Source organism: Telmatherina bonti, assembly GCF_933228915.1.
Source record: "Telmatherina bonti genome assembly, chromosome: 23".
NCBI lineage: Eukaryota > Metazoa > Chordata > Actinopteri > Atheriniformes > Telmatherinidae > Telmatherina > Telmatherina bonti.
The window spans coordinates 11,460,715-11,479,506 of record NC_136632.1 but is presented as its reverse complement, the minus strand read 5'-3'; the positions used below and the strand labels follow the sequence as shown (position 1 = coordinate 11,479,506).

Genomic DNA, 18,792 nt, shown 5'->3' with positions numbered 1-18,792 from the left:
ACGCCTAATCAGCTCCTCTTTGATTCCTGAAGGTCACTACAAAACACTGCTTTTACTTGGGAAACGTCAGCAATATTTCAGCAATATCTGTAGTGAGTCCTACTATCTCTGTCTACCTATGAGAATGGCACCAAATCACCAAAGAACATCCTGAAGAAGACTGACTGTTCAACTTTTCTCAGAAGGATCTGCAGACATCCTTACTGATTTCACATGAAACAGACTTGGAAACTAAGTTTGTGAGCTTAGGTATGTATATTTCCTTATTTAAATGTTTAAATATTCCCTTATTTGGTATTTTTGTGTTGTGTCAGACACATTTTGCTCAATTGGTGCTTCATTAAGTTTGGGGGGAAAAAAAGACATTGTTTTTATTTAAAACACCCTGAAAAACCAACATAAAAAGCAACATAATACCCCCTTTTGAGACCTAAATGCCTGTGGCTGTGACTATGTCATCCTTTGAGAGCTCCCATCACATACCATGAGACTAACGACAGCATATCATTGATGCAGGGTTTTTCTTTTCATCAGTAACTGGCAGTGTATGTCTGATTTTTGAGGCACCCACCACAGTGAGCTGCGATGCGATTGTGTAACATGTTACTGAGTCATCCCTCTACCCCTGAGGGCAGGGTTTTTCACCCCATTACATTACTGCAACAGGCAGGCTCATGTTGTGTGTAGTGTGTGTGTGTGTGTGTGTGTGTGTGTGTGTGTGTGTGTGTGTGTGTGTGTGTGTGTGTGTGTGTGTGTGTGTAGGCCAGATCGTCTCACTCTACTCTGCTTTTAAACATCTTAAAAATGCATCTTCAAGCTCTTCCTCTACGACAAGAGAGAAAGATAGAACATGAAGGAGTGTTTCAGGTTTAGCAGCAGGGAGGAGAGTAAAACAGCATAAAGAGACAGCTCGTGTGTGTGTGTGTGTGTGTGTGTGTGTGTATGAGAGAGAAAAAGAGAGAGAGAGGGAGTGTGTGCAGGGAGCCTCCCTACCTACAGGTTATGCATGGGCTTGTTACAGCAACATTCCTGGACTCAGCTGCTTCTGTACACATTCCAGTCAGCGAAAAGGAAAAAGAATTTTAAAAAAGAAGAGCTAGGAGTGGAAAGAGAGACACACAATCAAAGCATGAGGAGCAGGAGCAAAGAGCAGGACGTACAAACTGGTGAAAGTGGAAGGGTTAGAACAGAGAGGGACAGGCAGAGGAAATTGGTTATGGGGGGAAGGAAGAATAATAATATGATATGTAATTGATCCCTGTAGTGAAATCTTGAACCCAAGGCCCTCCTTTCTCCACATGGAGGTCAGAGGTCAGGGTCAGATACAGTACAGAGTAACCAGAGCCAGTCCTGAGAAGAGGATGTGACAGAGTGACAGCCACGAGGTCTTTCTTAAAATACCTTCCTCCAAGATTATTTACACACCGATGCGCAGTACAAGACTGCAGTGCTCATGGCTGAGTGTTTGTGTGTGTGTATGAGCTGCTTTCACCACAAATAACTCAATTAGAATTGATCATTTCACTTTAATATCTTTTACCCTCAAATAGGAAAAAGAAAAGTTTAACCAGATCTGGCCAAAATGGACCAAGTATCTCAAACCTATAAGATCTGATTGAACCTGGATCCGTTCGATTTGTGATTATTTACCTCTTGTTTCCTCTGGGGTTTTATTTTGTTGTTTTGTCTTCTCGCTTTAATAAGAAGTTTCCGCACCAATAGGATGTTGGTTCCCCAGTTCAGCTCTTTAACTTATAAATCTATTATTCTAAAAAAAAAAAAAAAAAAAATATATATATATATATATATATATATATATACATATATATATATATATATATATATATATATATATATATATATATATATATATATATATATATATATATATATATATATATATATAATGTTGGGTAAGCAATACAGACTCTTTCATATTTCATAGAAAGAAGCCAAAAATCATATTAGAAAGTTTCTAAGGATTTAAATGTGATCTATTCTAGGAACAAAATGTGTTGCTTTTCTCCCATACAAAAAAAAGATAATGATAATAACATAAAACTCTTTTCTGTACAGACACACCAAACACAACTTCATGTCATTTTACACAAAAGCTTTTGCACAACCAGCATAATAATTTTGTTTTGCAGAGCTATTACAACAAATGTTCATGCTGTTACTGGAATCATAAATGTATCAATTTATTCAATATTGTAACGTCTGTTTCATTCCTGTGTTTTCTTATTTCTTTTTTAAATGTTAAACAGGCAAAATAACCTAAAAGTGAAAAACAAAACAAGACACGACTTATGGCTAGAAGCATAAATGATGCCACTAATGTGGCTTCTCATACTCTGGTGTTATGTCCCCATCTTTTTTTTATACATACATCATAAATTTTCTCTTATTAATTTAATTCCTAGAGTGTTTTGAGTACAAGGTAATGTTTGTGGATCATCTTATGCCATGCAAATGTTCAGATTCACTGACTTATTTTCCCACAGTCTGCTGGAATATCCAGCCAGTTTCCTTGATCAAAGTGTCATGTAGGGTTTCTGTGTTGTAACAGCTTAACATGGGATTATAAAACGACTGAATTCACCATTGCCTTCAGTTATAGATATGTTTCTCTGAAATTTAGCTGACTTTAGGTTTTTTTCTGTTTTCAGTTGTATGTGTGTGTGTTTTGTGAAATTTTGTACCCAATAGCCACCATATTTCAAAAACATCAAGCATAGAAAATTAATTGGACTAATATAAACAAAAAACTGTAGGTCCCAGAGCAAATCTGAGGCTGGCTTAGAAGGAGATGAAAAACTAAACTCAACAACTTGACTGCAGATTCTGTCTCTGGGCATGCAGAAGAGGGAGAGAGAGAAAACAAAGCAAAGAAAACATGGAATATGCACTAGAATAACAAGCAAATAAGTTAAAAGAAAAAGCTACAACAACCAGCTTGTGTGAGTAAAAAGCTTTTTGGCTTGGAGACAGCGTCCCTTCTCTTTTTTGTTCTTACTCTTTCTGAATAGATGGATTTTGTTTGCTGCTGCTGGTAGAACTAAAGGAAAACAAAGTGACTGGATTCTCTTTTCTGTGAGTGTGTTTATTGGAGGACAGTTCATCAGGCTTAAGTGTCTATAGAGGTTCCATCCCTCCACAGCCTCAACAAGAATACTAATATGTTTCCTCTGTTCTCATTTTTATAAGCTAAATGTTTATATAAGCTGTCCTAAAATATAGTTATGTAATATATTGGAATGTGCTCCTGCTCCTGGTTTGATATGCAACAGCTATGAAACTACGACCTTTATAATAATTTCTAATTTCTAAATTCTGACCACTATATATATATATATATATATATATATATATATATATATATATATATATATATATATATATATATATATATATATATATATATTGTGAGAAATTACATGATTCATATATATATATATATATATATATATATATATATATATATATATATATATATATATATATATATATATATATATATGAATCATGTATATATGAATCATGTAATTTCTCACAAAATATATATATATATATATATTTTTTTTTTTTTTTTTTGTGGGAAATTACATGATTCATCTGTTTATTTTACGCTATATCTTAAGCCAGATTATGTGTGGAACACATTAATATCAGTGCTGTTAGCTACTTTATCTACCAGCACTTCAGCGTTTTCTAATTCTAATTCTAATCTATCTATCTATCTATCTATCTATCTATCTATCTATCTATCTATCTATCTATCTATCTATCTATCTATCTATCTATCTATCTATCTATCTATCTATCTATCTATCTATCTATCTATCTTATTACTATTGTTATCATTATTATTATTATCATCCTTATCATCATTATTATTATTATTATTATTATTATTATTATTATTATTATTATTATCATCATTGTTATTATTATTATGTTACAATGCTACTGACGATGAGCGTGAGAACAACTGGCACGTCTTATATCCAATCAGAGCAGTGTCTTTTACTGGAGATACATCCAATTCAACCAATAGAATTCTAACATTGTTTCCGTACTGGCCAATTAGCGACAGGCATATCCTGGAAGAGGCGGACCTACTTCCAGTTGGCTTGCCCAGTCCGGATGTTCCCCAGTAGCGAATAACCAGCAGTAGTGTGTGAATGTGGCAATCGAGGTAGACAGGGAGGGGTAAATAGACTGACCGGACTGGGGTCTCTCCTTTTTTTGGGTCCTTTTTCTTTATTTTTACTTTTTTGTACAACCAAGTGTTTCCAGTTTATATTTTGCCACGGTTGTAAACTTATTTGGAGGACAGGAAAGCGGGCCGTAGCTGCTTTTCTCTGGGACTAATCGCTGTCGTTGTGAAAACAGTCCAGAAGAAAGAAGGAAAGGCAGAAACAACATGGGGCGATAATAAAAAAATGTGTTGTGCTGTGGACCGACGATGACTCTCTGGGAGGACCCGTGAAGCCTATTTATTTTTATTTATTCCCCCTTATCCCTTCCCTGTGTGCCCGCTTTTGTTTTATTCTTTTAAACATTGTCATCCACTTGCTAGTTTGTGGGATTTTTAAAGGAAAGGCAACGCTGCAGGAGGACTGAAGGATGGAGCAAGCCGGCATCCTGAGAAAGTTTATCCAGAGGGTGAAGGCCATGAGCGAAGGGGACGAGGAGAGGGGAGAGGACAACTTCGGCTGCGACTTCATGGTGGGTCGAAATTACCAGTAGCTTCAGCCTAGCTCATTTATCTTCTATCTGTCTCACCCCGACCTCTATCTCCTTCACATTCTCCACACTGACCCTCCATATCCTACCCCCGTTCCAGTCTCCTGGTTCCCTGTATCCCCCAGGAGGTGAGGCAAGGGCGGCACACTGCCCTCTTCCTTTTCCTCCCATTTCCAGGCTTTATATGGCGGCCTAGCATTGTCTCCCAAACCACAGAAACACCACCGACTTGTGTTTCTTTCACTTAAACTGGGAAGCAGCTAAACAGAACACATTCCAGTCTCTTTAAAGCCCTGGGCTCATTTTCTGGTGGTGTTGCTGAAGCAGCTTAGATCAGGAGCTGTGCTACTGTGGCTTTTGCTTACTGTCTGTTAACCATGTTGGTAAAACAGGGCTATATCATCCTCTCCTCTACTTATATAGTCAGTATCCACTAAACCAAACTTTATTGCATATATTACTGCTCATGGTTTTCCCTTTTATTCCTGTAGTTTAGGTGTGTATTTACTAGAAAGCTCTATGTCATATTTATAAGATGACTGGAAACTGTGGTGGATGATAAGTCACTGACAGACAAGCAATACTTCAATTTGCATGTACAGTTTTTATAACCACATGCTGGAACAGTCACATTGAAGAGAGCCACAAACTACGCTGTTTAAAATACCATTAAGCTGAATCAAAACAGGTATTTGTACATCATGACCTGGCAGCTGAGTGTAAATCTACATGATAAAACTGCATTCCTCCTCCTCTAGATGCCTTTCTGTAGTTATCAGCTGCAACACATCTCTTGTTTGTGATTATAATCCAATCTCAGTTTGTTGAATGCATACAGAATATTTAATAGTTTAATTATTAATCTGTCTTACATGTGTAAAGAATCTTTTCAGATAAAGAGTTGTTGATTCTTTCATTATATTATTCTGTTTAGTCCATCTTTGGATGTTGCAATTTTTGATTTTAAATAGGACCTCTCCCACTGCCAGGCTTGTGAAATAGCTGAAATAGCCACAGTAGGAATGGCACCTCCTGTAATAACATTTGCGTTGTGAAGTGACCATTTTAGTGGGGTGGTTATGAGTGGGACATGTCTGGAGGTTTTGTGGTAAGAAAAGGGCGCATTTCAATGAAACAATATCAAAGAATATTTTCAATTAAACTCATGACTCATTTCAAACAGGCCTCTCTTCTATAGTAATCAGTTGTAAGGCTGGTCTGATGAGGTTTCCCCCTCTATCGAAATGATATTTTAAGCTTGTTTTAAGGTGTATTGTAATGTATTGGAGTGTCGTTGCATTGGAGAGAGGCAAATCAACTTAAGTTAACTTTTTCTCCTTTAGCCTACACTTGCAAACACTTACACACACTCCTTACTTCCCCACTTCATGAAGCTGCTTGCTGGAGCTTGCAACATTCTTTCTTGGGTTATTTCATAACATTTTGTCCTGGCTTTAAAAGTAGAACTTTGTCAACTTTTTGGCAAACTTTGGATCAATGTTTTAAGTACGTAGTAAAAAATAACTTTGCCTTTATAGTCTTGTACTCATGGTTTATTCTAAATCGTCCTCATGAGCATTTAGTTCCCAAATTCTGCATCATTATCATCGTCAGATACAAAAAATTTTTCTTAGATGCTTACACCGTGAGTTTTTAATTCTCAAACGATATCTTAAGATCACCATTCTGTCTCCGCTTGTGTTGTCAGCTGGTTTCTTTGACTTTAAAATCATTTTGTAAACTTGTGAACATAAATGTAGCTTCTCTTTTTAGCACCATCACACCTAACATTCATGTTATTAGACACAAATATGCCTCCTTAAACTTCCTATTGCAACCACAGTCCTTTAATAGAGCATAGAAGAAAGAATCTTAGGCAAAGTTGTGTGATTTTACAAGTAGCTGTTTATATTAATTTTGAGTGTATCTTTATTATTCCTCAGTAAAAACATTAATCAATTTTTTATTATTTTTAATGCTTTAATTGTTTATAAATCTTTGGTTTCTTCTTTCTAATAAATAAACCTCATCGGCTTCATATACAGTTGATTGTACAGTGAGACGTATTTAATTGTTAAATCTATTATAAATCAAACTAACCAGACGAACCAGCGTCGATGAGTGGCTCCCTGCAAGGTGTTAGTGTCTGAATACATAAATCACACTTGAACACACCGTAAAGACGACTTCCAGCTGTCGCCCAGTACGTGAAGTGAAGAAGAGGGTCCTCGCTTGAGTCAGGATTGTGTGTTTGTCTTGAGTTTGTTCACCATGTCGTGGTGAAAGTGTTGCTTGTTTTGGAAAAGTGAGAATGACAAATTGGAGTTTATGTTTGATATGTTAGGTTAGCTGCTAGTTTAACTGCTTTACTTCTCCTACATTCATTCACTAAAATGCAAAAAAAAACCAAACAATCAGAGTGAGGACTTTGATACCACACAGTGATACTACAAGTTAAATCTGACATAAATCTGACATAATCAGGGTGTCCAACAGAGTATTATAGAATTATATTATAGAATTATAACAGTGATGAGGTACATACAAAAGGGTGCTACAGACAGCTAATTTTCCCTGTGGTGTACAAGACCCCTCAGCTATCAGGCTGTCTTGCATCTCCCCTGAAAGTAAACACTGTCAAACAGGTCTCATAATGATTTGTCTTCTGGTCATGCAAATGCTTTGAAATGAACTCTTTCCTTTATCTGGTTAGTCACAGTAATCATGTTAACATTGCACAAGTGATGTTGCTTCATGGGGTTAAAGTAAATTGAGCTTCAAGCTAAATGTTTTCTCGCCCCAGGCAGCATCAACTTGTTACAGTTATTAAAGCTAACTCCTCTGCCAGGAATCAAGAAAATCTGTCCTGACTGCATGCAGGTGAGTTGCGTGTCAGCATACCAAGCACAGTTAAAATTCCCCAGCCTGCTTGTAAGGAAGAGTTTTTAACTATGTGCTGCCAGTCTCTTTTTTTTTTCCAGTCAAGCATGGTGTGAAGCTCTCAATTGCTAGAGTTAAACTTACAATATTACAAGTGCATGGTGTGTGCTCCTCTGTGCAGTGAATCACCAGAGCACCCTGACACAACTCCCACTTTAACTGCCTATTGTTGTTTATATATAGAATATGTTTTATAGGCATAATTACAGCCTGTGGTGGCGCAAGGAGTCAGAGATTATATGCTTCGTTCAGTAGTCTTTTTCAGCAATTTGATAGAGCAGCATCGCTTTAGTTTTTTCCCCTCCCACTTGGCACCTAAATCTCTCAAGTGTGTCTTGTATCTCAGAAGTAGCTGTTACCTTGTCATGTTTGACCCCATCAGATGTATAATTCTCCATAACTTTGATCTATCCTAGCTTATACAGAGTTGGTCGTTTCTGTGTCGTTTTTGTAGAGGTAAAACTGCATGTGTCTTATTTTCTGAGAGGCCATCTTTGAAAGTACAAGGACATAAATACACAACATGACAGTCAGGGTCATATTTTTGGTCTTAATCTTGGTGCCATGAAATGTTAGAGTTAGATTAGATGTTGGTGGTGACTGGGTGCTGTGGTGCAACTATGCTGAGGATTTCTGCACGGACCATCTTCCTTTTTTTTTTGTGGCAACTTCATGCTAAATGGTTTGAAGTTGCACGGTACATTGGTCAATTCATATGTCAGACAGCATGTCAAAATATTTAAAGGTATTCTCCTGAGATTATGGGTGTTGTTTGTTTGTTTATTCTATCAATATGGCTTTCTCTGTGAAATACAAATTTGGTAAAGGGCAAGATGCTGTTGTGTCTTGGAGGCTGTCTTATGATGCAGGTTCTTCAACACTGACCCATCTGTGCAGTTCCTGGTTTAACAAAACCAAACCATAGCAATCTTATGTGTTTCACAAGGGTGGTTATCAACTGGCTCAGTCATCCCACGATTTTCCAAACCATGTATTAGTGCACTTATGTAAGAAAGGCTTTTTTTTTTTTTTTTTTCCCAGCAAATGGCAAGCAAGAGCACGGACACATCCAGAGAAGCTTTACAATAAGCCAAAACAGCTGCTAAAATCTGCTTGACTCAGGGGAAAAAGTGAAACAATGTGTAATAAAGTCATATAATTTATCAAGTACAAGGAAAATAAGTTCAGAACAACCGAGGACTTTCAAAAAAATCAAGCAAAGGAACCAAAAAATAGGAAAGAAATTGAACTTGAAAGTCATGTTGACGCAAAGTTGTCACGATTATTCATGGTTTACATTGAGATTTTTTAGAAAAACAATGCGTTGCGTTGATGAATGTGGGGTATGAAAGGGGTATTATTTGTTAGGAGGCGGGAGAAGATAACCAGATGTAAACTGCAGTTGGCCTAAATACAGGATGGTTCTGAATATCACATGACTTCAGCAAGCTGGTCATCTGTGCAGCACCCAGTTGCAGCTTGTATCACGCCTGTATCATGATTGAGCAGAAAAAAATGTTTGAACGCACACACGTATAGATATATCTATATATGTGTGTTTTTGTAATCTATGAGTCTGATTGTCTCCTTAAAAACAGGAATTTGTGCATTAATGGTGACAGAAATGCTCAGCACCACTTCTCTCTGCTTCAGTCACCTTTTAATCCTGATGGTTACGTTCAGATGGGTTGAATTGTGTTGCTGACTCACAAACCTGGTTTTATGAAACAAGTTTCACTCTGCTATGGGCAGAGCGCAACCCGCTCGCTGCCTTTTGTGGGCAGAGAAGGCACCTGTATTCAAAGGTTCTTCTCATTTTAGAAAAAACACACATTTCCTCTGGTTTTCTAGTTTTTTTTACAAAACATTTTACATCACACACTCACAAATGCTTTCAGTACGGTGTGTGTGAAGTGGTTATAGTGTAAAGTTGAGCTCCAGGCCAGGCTGATTGATAACACCGCTGTTTATAGCAGACATACAGGCATCCAGGGATTGAGCCAGTGACCTCTGTGTTATGCCAAATGTAAGTGATTGACCCACCATGCAGGCCGACACAAACACTAAAGTTCAAAATGTTTCATATTGCTGTGTGCATGGGTTGGATCGTTTTATAGAAGACCAGATAAAAACAGTTTGTTGACTAATAACAAGGAAATCATCATAATTCATACATTGAATATATGAATCTGAAGACATATTGCTGCAACACACATTTATAATGTGGTTTTTTTTTTAGCTGCATGTCCTCATTTTAAACACGCTTAGTAGCATAAATATGAAGACTATTAGCACAGATGTACTAAATCTTCAGAAAATTTAGTTACAGATAGTTTGAAGTTAGTTTGATGCAGACACAGGAAGTAAATTATAACAGTTTAAACTTTACAGCGTTTTTAATATTACATCAGCTCATACAAAACACACACGTCTGCTTTTTGGTTCAACATTACAGTCTAGACAGGGTTTAGGGTTCAGGCTCTCTGTGCATGTGTTTGTGTTTCTGTCAAACCTTTGCACCCAGATGACTCCCAAACAGCACAAAGAAAGTACAAATAGTTTGCTATTAGGAAACACGTAAAATGCGACGTTATATTCAAGTACCTATAGATTTATGTGCATTTAAAGCTGGACTGTGAGGAATTGTCGCCTGCTGCTGGTCAGGGAAGGTCTCTATCTGTGAGTAGCAGCATGGTAGTGATGGCATGTTTTATGTAAATCTCTGTAACCGTGGAAAATGTTCTCAGAAAAACTTGACAGAGGCATCTGCTGCTGTTGGAAAGCTGTCTACAGTTCGTTTGTGCATGTAATTGCAGAAAATTGTTTTCTTTTCTGTGGAAGTTTAGCACATTATCTTGTTTCTTTTTCGTGAAATAATGAGCAAGCTGGAGAATGCTCTGCATGTTCTTTCAGTTTTGGTCTCTTTGGTAGAAAATCAGATGGAGGACCTGTGGGAGTGGAAGCAGGGTGATTTTTCATACTTCTTTAAGTGGACTAAAATAATAATTCTACATAGAAGAGAGAAGATAATCATGGTTATATTTAACCTTCAGATTGAGGTGATTGAGGGCGCGGTCACTCTGCTGTTGTTTGGTCTGTGGTCCGCTTTGACTGATAATATAATTCGTTTGATGCAGCAGGAACACCAACCGCACCCTGATGCTGACCAAAGAAGTGGACTCTGGTCCAGGAGAAAGCAGGGGGTCTCGGTTCACCTGCAAACATACTGTCCAACAAGAAGAAGGAGGAAGTGAGCAGAGTGTTGTTTGGGTCGGACGAAGAACTAATCTGACAGCTTGTGTTCTGAAAAACATATATTTCCCACCAAAACCTGTTGGGAAACCAACTTTTCCTCGTAAATGTTTAACCCATTACGCAACCCACACATTAACTTGTTAAATACACCGCCATCCCGCCCTTCGTTACATTACTTCCCTTTATTAGTGCTTATATTTAATATGAGGCTGTTTTGTCATTGTTATCGTTTACAATATAAAAAAAGAAAACACAACACAATATGTATATTTAAATGTTTATTTTTAGAATTAAAATTATTTTAAACTTGCATAATATTCCACTGAATCACAAGACTACCTCACGATAGTCTGTTTTATTTTGACACTTGGGGGATTTATTCATTAGATGAGGAGATCGCTACATAAGCAAGATATCATCCACATCTCCATCTTTGGTTTCAGCTGTGGTCTCCGAATCACATAACCAGCAGTGGAAAAATCTTTCACTGGCTGTGCTGGACATGGGGATGGCGAGAACTTTCCTCACAATAAGCACAAGACTTTGAAACCGGCCTCTTCTCTCAAGGCTTCACAAGAAAGGCGATCCTGGCGCCTGATCAGTAAAACACTTTTCATGTCCACAAAAAACAAGGAAAATATTTGTGTGTAACAGCACAGGTTGCGTGGCTGCTGAAAAACCTGCCATCTCCCATCGGAAAATGAGAACGCGACTGCTTGGCAGTGGTTTTACAAGCTTGTCTTTTGTACACGGGTAAAGCGTGGTAGACTCCAGGGGCTGCTGCTGTTTCTCTGAGTGTGTGCGGCAGCTACTGTTAGCCCGCCTCGTGTTACTACAACAAGAAACAAGACTTCCCAATTTCTTCTGGTGTCACAAGCCTCCTTCATTCTCACCCACCCCTTCCCACGGCTTAACCCAGAAAGCAGCCTTTTTGCCTGTGAGCTGGCTGTTTCTCAGAAGAGACGTAACACAATATTTCCGCTCAGCAGTTATTGTGTATAAGTGTGCTGTGTGTGTGTGTATGAGAAGCTTTACAGGATGAAAGCGAGCTGACCCCACCAACATGGCAGAAGAACTTAATTGATCAAGATAAGAGGACCACCCACGCCAACGCACAGGAAATTTTACAGTGGTGTTGTGTGTGGGTAATGTTTGACTGATGTGAAAGGAAACTGATGCACAGAGGAGTCATATGACAGCTCACCCTCCACAATTTACCTGCACTTACACTTCATAGCATTTACCCTGCTGAGGGGTTCTCGTGGTGAACAAAGTGTTTAAAAAAAACTAAAATGTTCACTTTAAAGCAGGTGAATTTACAGAATCGGGGTTGTGAGTGTGTAGTCATCTGTTGGATGGCAACTATCTGAACAGGGAAGCCTTAAATACAAGTGCACACACACACACACACACACAACCGACCCCATGTCTCAGATGACTGGGATTATATGAGGTTTGTCCACATCTGCTTCCTGCTGCAGTACCCGTTAACCCTTCTTTTGCTTTGTGTGAAAGTCAGAATAAGTCGCAATTATTTGGTTAGTGGGTTTAAGCAGCCGCTCTCAGTTCTTCACACTTTCTCTGCTTATCATAACCACACATCTTAGAAACTATGCAGAACAGGCAGAAGTTATGTTCCAGGCTTATTTTAGAGGATGAGGGTGAAGCGAAGAGAGGCAAGGCAATACTGCAATGTTGCTCTGCAAGTCACATGGTGGTCAGCTGCGGAGCTGGAGGAGGGCGGGGGTGTTGAGGACACTCAGGCAACGAATGAAAGTTCTCATTTAATTTAGCTTTTTATTTCTTTAAACTGTCACTGCCATGTATGTATTTATAGATTTAATTTTAATAAGAGAGCGTCACTTAAAACATAATTTTTCCCTTTTTAAAAAAAAAAGTTTTATTTAAAAATTTAAACAAACAAATAAGGATGGAACAAAAACAATATATCAGGGCTCATGACTAACTTATTGCATTGGTTGCACTGGTGTGTCTGAACTTTTCAATTTGGGTCTACCAACAAAAAGGTGAGGTGCATCGACACTTTCATGGTATCACTGTTTGCGCCACATTTTAATACATTTGTAATGATTGCCTTTCTAACATTACCCTTTGACAATGATGGTTGATTAGATTATTGTGAAGAAGAACAGAATAGAATTAATGAAGTATGAATGAATGTTAAGCAATAAATAAAATAAAAACAAACTTGCAGTTTAAAACCGATATAATGTGGTATGGTGGCGTAGCGGATAGCACTGCAGCCTCACAGCAGGACGGTTGCTGGTTCGAGCCTCTGTTAAAAGGATTTTTGAGCTGTGGATTTTCTCGGGGTACTCTGGCTTCGTCCCACCCACCAGACTTCCGCTGTAACCCAGCGCTAGTGTCACTTCACACATGTAAGTCGCTTTGGATAAATGCGTCGCCAATAAGAGAACCAAAGTTCGTCACAAATCAACTAATTTCTGGTCGTACTCAGAGCCCTGTAAATGATACGATGCACTACAATGCTTCTTTTATTGTTTTGTTTCTGTATGTCCCTTTGTTTTATTGAAATTCCCCCTTCCTTCGTCTGTTTCTCTGACTGACTCAGCCATTTTTCCTTCCCTTTGCCTTTTTGTATTCAGTTTTGTTTTGTCTTTTGACAGTATGAGGGAACAAACACTGACTCATTAGTCAGAGGAAGCAGCATGAGCAGCTTTTCTGGGTTTGACTGTCTTGAGTTTTACAGTGCACAGTAGAGCGTGCTTGATGGGTCTCAAAGGAAGTGGGCACCCAGAAGTGATTATAGCTACTCAAATAGGTGCACTTAGTTTATCACAGGTGCTTCCTGAGGTAAATGTGTTGCTGATCTTGAAATTTAGTGTGGATGTAGACACACACATGAATTGGTATTGATCATTTTAAAAAGCTTTCACATTGAAATTCCTGTTTATAACATGGTGTGTGTCGTTGTGCCAAACGTCTGGCATGTGCGACAGAGTGCTGGCAGTGATTATTGCAAGACTGAAAATGAAAGGATGATAGACAAAAAAGGGGGAAAGCCCGGTGGCTGATATAAAGAAATCACATTCTTTGTGCCACTAAATGGCTTTTAATCCACTGGTGTATTTGTTCGTGTGCATGTGGGAATGTTCATGCCTACTCATGCCATCAGTGCTCCACTGACCTATATTAGCCTGTGGTCAGTAAATGGAACTGGCTACAGGATGAAGTGTGTGCGTGTTTGTGTGTGTGTGTGTGTGTGTGTGTGGACTTGTTTGGTAACTGATGCAAGCTGTTTGACATTATCGTTGAAAAATCTGTGGCTAATGAGCGATTCCCGATTTAAGCCAGTGGTCAGGGTTGGGCTTGGTATTTCTTTTTTTTTTTTTGGTTACTTTCTTATGAATCAGGCTTCTAACCTGTCTTGTGACAGAGTGACTTTTTTTTTTTTAACTTTACTGCTAAATACCATAGAAGTAGGAGTTGGACATCTCGGGAAATAGATGTTAGTAGAGGGAGGGTGATGTAGTTATTACATCTCTTTGCACAGTTGAGATCACTTATGGTCAAAAACATCTACTGATAAAGGAAAATTGGCAATAGTAGCCTAGTGGTTATAATGGTGGGTTTGGGTCTGGAGGACCTGGGTTCATGTCCCTGCGCTGGTAATTGAGGTGAACCACCGCCACCCCATGTGCTCTCTGGGTGCCAGAGTCTGACTTGGCTGCCCAGTACTCCTAGTAGAGCTTCACAATATATCATTTAAACATCATCATCGCAAGGTACATGTGTGCAATAGTCACACTGCACGTTCTGCAAATGTAGGAGGCAATTTCAAGGGTACCTGAGACACAGATAAGTTTATTTCCAATCGCAATAAACTAGTTATGTAGAACACAATTCACGTTTGCACATAAAAGAGCAAAGCATATACTGAGGACCTACCACAATGAAACAAAGCAATAAAAGTTAACCAGAATAACTCAAATACAGACAAAAACCAGAATTGTAAGTTTTGTAAAAAGAGGGAAGAGTAGTGCAGGTTACTTGTCAACAGGATGGCAGGAGTGCTACATATTTAAAGTACTATTTGAGTCATCTCTTGAAAATTCCTGTATTTTTTTTCATATCACAATTTATATCGCTGGGTTAGAAAAATAAATCGCATTGTCACTTTTTTCAAGTAATTTGCAGCCCTAGCTCAGATTGTACCAGCATGTGTTAAATTCGAAATTTTCCAGCTAGAATAAAGAAAGTATAATGCAAGTAAATGAATAATCTTGAAATTGGCTCCATTAATAGTTGATGCTATTTCCAGTAATGTCTTGGTGTATGATAGAAAATGTTTTACAAAAGCATGGTAGTGTGTGTCGTGGCCAAAAGTCAATGTTCACAAAAAATCATCAGGTGTAGAAAGATTTTATGTCTGGCTCTTTCACACTGAACTTGGTGCGTTCAGATGGGTATTGGTAAGACCATGACTCCCAGTCTGACCCTGGCTCAGGCTCCAGTCGAAGGTCTCAGAACCCAAAGTGGTTAGACTTTAAGCCACAGAAGGTATTGGGGCGAAATCGACAGTTTGCATTGATTATCTGCAAACTTAGGTCCTTTATGTAGTCAACCCATCATCTTCATTTGTGCATGGCTGGAAGAGGCTGAATTTTCCATTCTGGTTACCTGGTTGATAACCCATCATGCTGTTCAGCAGCTTGAAAGTTACACATGGTATACCACATCCTGCTCCATGTTAGCTCAAGTCTTCATTTACTGATGCAGCATTTTAATATTCCAATAGTGCAACAGAAAGATTCCTTCTTTACTGTCTAACCCAGCATTTGCCCACTAATGAAGCCACGCTTTGCAGCGAAGACCCACGTTTTTAATTCCATTTGAGACCTGACTTTTTAGGTTTCCAACTTTGAAAGAAAATTATCACATTACACACTTAAAGTTAAAAAATATATAATCAAGAGTTTGTAAAGGAATTTTAAAATAGTTTTTGTCCAGCGCTATGCTAACACACTGCTAACACAATATTCATGTTGATCCTTTCTTCTAATTCCCAGCAAACGTGTTTCTCAAAATGTCAAACTAATCCTTTAATTCCTCTGCTGTCTTTTCACTTGATTAATTCTTAAGAGCATTAAATATTTATCACAGCTATCTTTCGGTATAACTAAATATGACTACACAGAAAAAAGCAGAGAACATCAGTCATGCTTATTGAGTTGTTAGAAGGGAGCAGCAGACTCGCCAAGAGCTGTACAGACCTTTTAATCTCTACGTTGTTGCAGTGCATCTTTCCCCCGCTTGCTAGCAGCACGAAAGATGGATTTTTTCCTGAGAGCATTGTAAGGGATGACCTATTTTAGCTGCGTGTGTGTGTGCATAAGGTGACCATCAGAAAAGCCTGTCTGACACCAGCGCTCAACAGCCTCACATCCTGGCCACACACACTCAGACACCTTTCCCCCTACCGACTCTGAGGGAAGAGCATGTTTTCTGCCAATCGATGCTCGCTGTTAAGTTCAAGAAACAGAATTGTGTTTCTTTCTGTGTATGTGTGTGAATTATTTAATGTGCCAAGGAAGTGCAGAGATGCTGGCTTACTCAGCCAGGAGACTGAAAGTAGGTTAGACCCACTAACAACTCCTTTAGCCTCTACAAAGCCTTCTTTTTTAGCTTTTTAAAGTCTTTCTGCTCTTTCTTAACCCCTTATTTTTCCCAGTAACTACCCTGAGATGAAGCCATTCAGGGCCAAGTGAAAAAATGTGTCTATGAACACACATGACCCAGTCATAGCCGGAAGGGGGTCTGTGAAGTTGGTACAGGCCTTTTTGGGACTCCACCCTCTGTGTGTGTGTGTGTGTGTGTGTGTGTGTGTGTGTGTGTGTGTGTGTGTGTGTGTGTGTGTGTGTGTGTGTGTGTGTGTGTGTGTGTGTGTGTGTGTGTGTGTGTGTGTGTGTGTGTGTGAGAGAGAGCCGAACATTCACAGGAAACAGGCCAACTCAGTCAAGCTGTTAACTTCTATGAAATGAGAAATGAAAATAGGAGGGCAAAGAAAGGTGGGCGTGCGGAAGAACAAAGGCAGGCGAGACGCGAAACCAAGCAGCGATACACAGAAATCTATCAGCTGCTGGAATTTGACTAATCGGCATTGATTAGGTTTTCAGATGTAACATTCAGAGCAACGTAGGAAGTTTGGATGCATTCTGCTTTTAAAAGTGTGAAAAATAATTAAATTCCGTTCAACTTTATTTATATAGCGTCAAATCACGGCAATGCCATCTCAAGACGCTTTACAGACAGAGAAGAAAACATAATGAAAGCCAATTCATAATAGCCGATATAAGGAAACCAACAGATTTAGTTGGAGGTCCAACTCAATCTCCCATCCTGAGCAAGCGCACTGGCGACAGTGGGAAGGAAAAAAACTCCCTTTTAACAGGAAGGAAACCTCCGGCAGAACCCGGCTCAAGGACAGGCAGCCATCTGCTTCTGTTGTGCCTCTGCAAGGAGACTTGCTGAGACAGGAGACATACATGTTAATGATGCACTGTTATTTGGGGGGGGAAGGAAATGTCCCTCAGCAGTCTAAACCTATGGCAGCATAACTGAGGGATGCTAACCATCCCTAGCTATAGGACTTATCAAAAAGATAAGTCTTCAGCCTAGTCTTAAAGGTGGGGAGGGTGTCTGCTTCCCTAACACTAACTGGGAGCTTATTCCATAAGAGAGGGGCCTGATAACCAAAGGCTCTGCCTCCTGCTCGGCTCTTTGAGACTCTAGGAACAACAAGTAAGCCTGCAGTCTGCGAACGAAGTACTCTGGTTGGTATATAAGGAACTATGAGGTCTTTGATATATAGTGGTGCCTGGCTGTGGAGGGCTTTATATGTAAGGAGAAGGATTTTAAATTCTATTCTAGATTCAACAGGCAGCCAATGAAGAGAGGCTAAAACTGGAGAAATATGATCTCTCATGCTGGTTCTGGTCAGGACTCTGGCTGCAGAATTCTGGATCAGCTGAAGGCTTTTCAGGGCATATTTAGGACAGCCCAGTAATAGAGAGTTACAGTAATCTAGTTTTGAAGTAACAAAAGCGTGAACCAGTTAAAGATTAACTGGTTCATGCCTGCAAAATACAGAAATACTTTTTAAAATGATTCTCTTCTAAGAAATTGAGCAACTTATTGTGGTTTAAAATGTGTTTTTATACAAAATACATGCTTGCAACAGACTTGCAGTTGCAGAAATGATCTGTAATCTGTGCTACTGGAAGGCTTAGCTACTGCAAAATGTATTTATACCCTTTTCTATGTTGGATTAATAATTTCTGTTGCATGTTGTGATGAAGCATAATTCTTTCCACCACCCCATGTTGATCAAACAGAAAAAAAGTAGCAATCAAGGGAGCGTTTTCACTTCTTTATATAAAAGTTAAGAAAGCTAATTGTAATTTTTTATTTTTAACCCCTAAAAGATTGAACATTTTTTAGTATGAAGGAGAAAACACTATCAAAGGATGCTCTGCTGTGCTCACATTCCACGTATTCTCTCTTCTTCTGCCAGTTTCCCATCCAGACTCACTGGCTTGCTTGTTGTCTTTTGGAGAAACTGATACACTGCAGACTGTTGGATAACAAACAATAAATAGCTGAGTAAACGAGTACACTTGAGTCCTGATAGCAACAAGGAAATTTACTTCTTTGCCCCCTCTATCTTCACCCACCTCCAGATGCCAGTGTGAGTGTGCAAAGAGAGCGTGTGAATGGAGGACAGAGGGTCTGAATAAAAGGGCCCATCAGCTTGGTTAACAAGAGCCTCTTAAAAGCCTTGACTCTTCTTGCCCTTCACTGCTCCTT

General features: G+C 38.9%; 1 protein-coding gene across 1 annotated transcript in view; it reads left to right on the top strand.

Annotated features, from left to right (window-relative positions):
* Positions 1–4,211: 4,211 nt before the first annotated feature.
* Positions 4,212–18,792, top strand: part of LOC306773276 (tyrosine-protein phosphatase non-receptor type 12-like) — a 45,379-nt gene continuing 30,798 nt past the window's right edge. The window contains exon 1 of the mRNA XM_079263047.1: positions 4,212–4,731. Coding sequence (XP_079119173.1) covers positions 4,630–4,731 — 102 coding nt within the window. The 5' untranslated portion in view covers positions 4,212–4,629. The remainder of the gene's footprint in view (positions 4,732–18,792) is intronic.